The sequence below is a fragment of the Amphimedon queenslandica genome, unplaced genomic scaffold (assembly GCF_000090795.2).
Source record: "Amphimedon queenslandica unplaced genomic scaffold, v1.1 AMPQUscaffold_13244, whole genome shotgun sequence".
Classification (NCBI taxonomy): Eukaryota; Metazoa; Porifera; class Demospongiae; order Haplosclerida; family Niphatidae; genus Amphimedon; species Amphimedon queenslandica.
Window position 1 is genome coordinate 89,569 of NW_003546520.1, and position 4,568 is coordinate 94,136.

Genomic DNA, 4,568 nt, shown 5'->3' on the forward strand with positions numbered 1-4,568 from the left:
AGAAACCTGACGTAGTACTGAGGGACTACAATCAGTACCCACACAAGATAGGGGCTGTAGCCAAATTAGAAGTCAAGTTTGAAGGAAAGACTGTGCTGACCCCCATATACGTCAGTGTGGACTCTGAGACTAGACTGACTGTATCATGTATATTTGGTACTAACCTTTTATTTTCTTTAGGAATATTGCGTGAGTCTGAAGGTGTGGAGAGGAGGTTGGGCTTGTGGATTGTCGGAAGTCAATGACAGTTTCAGTAAAGCCAGTGAAAGGTGGTAGAATTCCAGCTAGAAGAGGAGTTTTACTGCTCCTGATAGTAGAGACAACTATGGATCTTGAAGCGTCATTCTACTTCAAGCCACATGAGTCGTGTAACATAGTTGTAGCAGAACTGGTTTATATTGATGGGGGAGAGCTGAACCTACCTGTGATGAATGTGTCAGATGAGGCCATAAACTTAGACGAACGATTGTGTGACTATGGTAGAGATTGGTTATGAAGGTAATCTGCACATTGACACCAATGAGAATAAAGGCGGAGTGATTACTATGTTGCAGATTGGAGTGCCTACCTTACTGACTGTGGATGAGAGATGGCAGCAACTAGAAACCATTTTGAGGAAAAATGGAGTGACAATTTCAGAGAAAATTCTGGAGTGTACCTTGGAGTTTCACAGAGTCTTTTTACTAGAGGAAATGGAGAAACGACCAGTAAGGGTGTGGAGCATACCATAGACACTGAGGACAAGAAGCCAATCAAATAAGCCGTGAGATGTTTTCGTTTCGCCCCACAAGAGAAGATCTCTAAGTTAGTGGAAGAAATGATGAAGAATGGAGTTATCAGTTCATCATCTAGCCCACGGGCCAGTCTTGTTATTGTGAGGAAGAAGGATGGCAGTCTATGTCTTTACGTTGATTATCCACAACTAAATGCCATCACTTGGAAAGACGTGTTTCCTCTTCTCCATATAAATGACACTCTAGACCAGCTGCAAGGAAAGTACATTTTCTTTACTTTCGATTCTTGAAAAGGATATTAACAGATTCCTGTTAATGAAGATTCAAAACAGAAGACAGCATTTGTAACTCATGATGAACTTTTTAAATTTAATGTTATGCCTTTCGGCCTCTGCAATGACCCAGCCTCTTTCCCAAGACTGATGCAGCAGATTCTCACAGGATTGGGTAGTTTTTGTAATGTATAGATTGATGACGTTCTTATATTTTCTGGAATTTGGAGGAGCATTAAATTCACTTACAGAAGGTGTTCAAGTGATTAGAGGAATACTGCCTTATGTTACATACCCAGAAATGTCAACTGGCACTCCCTGAGGTCGAATGCCTTGGACACCTTATCTTAGCTGAGGGAGTTCCACCAAATTCTAATGAGGTGGATGCTGTGAAGCAATTCACAATTCCAAGTTGTGGCAGGGCTGTGAGAGGATTCATTGGAATTTGTAGCTACTATTGAAAGTTTGTGCCTGGCTTTGCTGAGATTGCATATCCTATTAATCAGCTATTGCATAAGGAAGTACCATTCGTGTGAATTGGTGTGTCAACAGTCGCTTCAAAAGCTACACGATGTACTAACCTCACCCACTGTCCTGGTGTATTTGGATTTTAGTAAACCATTCGTTCTTCGTACAGATGCTAGTGGTGAAGGATTGGGAGCAGTGTTGGAGCTGATACAGGATGATGGTACCTCTCATTCTATTGCATATGCAAGCAGTACAGTATCACCTCATGAAAGGAGGTATGGTATTACTGAACTTGAAGCTTTGGGTGCGGTCAGGACACTGAAGCATTTCAGAGCCCACATCTGGGGTCACAAGACTACATTGTACACAGATCATTCACTGGTGAGATCACTATTTTATGCCAAGCATTCCTGTGGTAAATTAGCGAGGTGGTCCAAAGCTGTTTCCGAATACGATCTGGAAATTCATTATCGTCCAGGAAGGCAGAATGCCAATGCTGATGCAATGTTTCGATTGCCTCTTCAAGCTAACATGGGAAGCAGCTCCTTAGAGACAATTCAGATAGCTACTATACTATATCCCAACTGAGTTTGACCCAAAAAAAACTGGAATAACTTTTTATAGGAATGTGGGATAAAAATGAGACTTTCACAGGTTCTTAGTCGCCCAATGCCATCACAGGATTTCAGGTCTTGGGTCTCTCAGCCCTTGGAAACCCTGAGAACCGGGTTCTCCCTATAAACCCAATGGCATACCAAAATGACGTTTTATGACAATTTATGTACGTTATAGTTTACATGAGAACATGTGGTCGAGCCCCCAAACTGATAATTCTTTTTAAAAGCTAACAGAGCAAGATCTTCTCATAATGATTGCCTCTATAAAGACTAGTTGACTCCCGCAGCTATTGTACTGCTTATCAGAACAAACAAAGCCCGTTTAAGAGTGCAATACAGGCCAACTACGCAGCTGTAAAATGTCGGCCATGCTTCTATGAATATCATTATAAGACGTCATCAGTGACGTATAAATACATTTTCAAATTTCAAGCGGCTGGTGTCAAACTCAGTTGGGATATAGTATATTACTCCATCAGATGAAGAGGAGTATTTTAGCTACTGCAAAAGGACCCTAAGTTAAAGCGAGTTCTCATTTCTTTAAATGGAAAGGATAAGCATAATGATTTTGTATTGGCTAATGATATACTGTACTACTGTGGTGGGAAGTCATTACGGTTGTGTTCCTTTAGCAAAAAGGAGACGTCGCTCAAGCCTGCTTGCAGTGGCAGTTTTGCTGGACACTTCTCTGGTAAGCAATCTATAACTCACTGGTTGGGATGCTCTCTCTCTCATTGTAAGGGATGTCTTACCTGTGCATCATTTGACAGAGCTGGGAGGAGAATGAAGCCACCACTCATGCCAATCCCTGCGGTTAGACCTTTTTATCGTGTGGGTGTAGATATCATGGAGTTACCACTGACCGTTCATGGCAATAAATATGTCACTGTATTTATGGACTATCTGACCAAGTGGGTTGAAGCATTTCCAGCTGCAGACGAAACCAGTGAGGCAATAGCTATATTACTTGCTAATGAGATAATTTTTCCACATGAAGTACCAAAAAAACTGTCATCTGATTAAGGTTCTAATCTGTTGTCTGGATTGATGAAGGATGTCTATCCATTCACAGGAATTGAAAAAATCAATACTACTAGCCATCTACAGATGGACAAATTGGTGGAAATTATGGACAGGATCCTTCACGCTATGATTGCTAAGTACAGCTCACTACAAGGTGAGAATTTGGACGAATACTTACCGAAACTATCATTTGCTTATTGTACCATGTACCATGAGAGTACCAAGGAATTGCGTTTCTTCCTACTGTATGGGAGGGATGCATTAATACGTGGTGATGAAGCGCTATCTCACAGGAGGCATACTGGTATGGTTGATGTAGACGATTACAAATCTGAACTGATGATTAGTTTGGCCAAAGCATGGTATATCACCTGGAGCTCAATTTCTAAGGCCCAGAAGGCTCAAAAGAAGCAGAATGATAAGGAGGTCCGAGTAAAAGCCATCTGAGTGGGAAACTGAGTTATGGTGTATATGCCACATGGGGCTTTGAAAAAGAATCAGAAACCGGCCCGCCCACACTTTGGTCCATATCGAGTGGTAGAGGTACATCCAAATGGAGTGACAGTAAAACCAGTCAACAAACTGAGAGATGCTACAATTACATTTAATTTGGATCATGTCACTCTCTGCCCTAATGAATTGCCAGACACTAGCTGGTTGGGTAAACGTTCTTGTAAATAAACTGAAGGTGCTACAGATATTGTATTGAGTCTTGATTGTATTAATATTGCTAATATTGTGCATGATTTTATTACTACTATTATTGTTGTAAATAATGTTGTCGTGGAGTCAATATTGTATTGCATGAGTTATTTTTTCGCATTATTATTAATAGTGTCTTATTAGTAATGTGTTATTAAGATGCTTGTGTGTGCATCATTAATGACTGGTAATATCAGTTTGATATTATTGTGACCATCGTTCTGTTACATAGCGAGCTGTGCTCTGCTCGTTATTGGTGCGGGGGGGAATTGCAATACCCCATTTATTCATTATGATTTTCTTATTAGTATTATTATTAAATGAAGGGCATGGTTTGTGCACCATTGCTCGTGTTTTGAGTGGTCTTCTATCACTCTTTTTGAGTTTTTTTTAAACTGAATCTCTGTTAACTAGTCTTCGCCCTATTATTTTAGGGAATATATTAAGCGATAGCCCCCAGCGTCATTACAGGTACACTGTTAAAACGAAAGTGTTTTTCTACACTCAAGCGTGTTAAAAATTTGGGTGTTGCTAACTGCTAGAGTGTTGAATCCATCCAACTTGGTGTTGTCTCATTTAAATGAGGTGTCATGATATTCATGTTCTTTTGTTTAACATATCTAACACCCATCAGTGTTGTTCATCAGCTCTTGTAGGCGGAAGTTATTTATAACCATTAATAACTAATAATAAAATGCCAAAATGGTGAAAAATCTTTTTTTTAATGATAAGGTTATTATCTTTTATCATCC

At 40.0% G+C, this 4,568-nt stretch overlaps 1 protein-coding gene across 1 annotated transcript; it reads left to right on the forward strand.

The window, feature by feature from the left end:
- Positions 1-2,937: 2,937 nt before the first annotated feature.
- LOC105313692 (uncharacterized) lies at positions 2,938-3,561 on the forward strand. Its single transcript, XM_011407330.1, has 2 exons — positions 2,938-3,087; positions 3,145-3,561. Exons 1-2 carry the CDS (start codon positions 2,938-2,940, stop codon positions 3,559-3,561), a joined length of 567 nt encoding a protein of 188 aa, XP_011405632.1.
- The last annotated feature ends 1,007 nt before the right edge of the window (positions 3,562-4,568 follow it).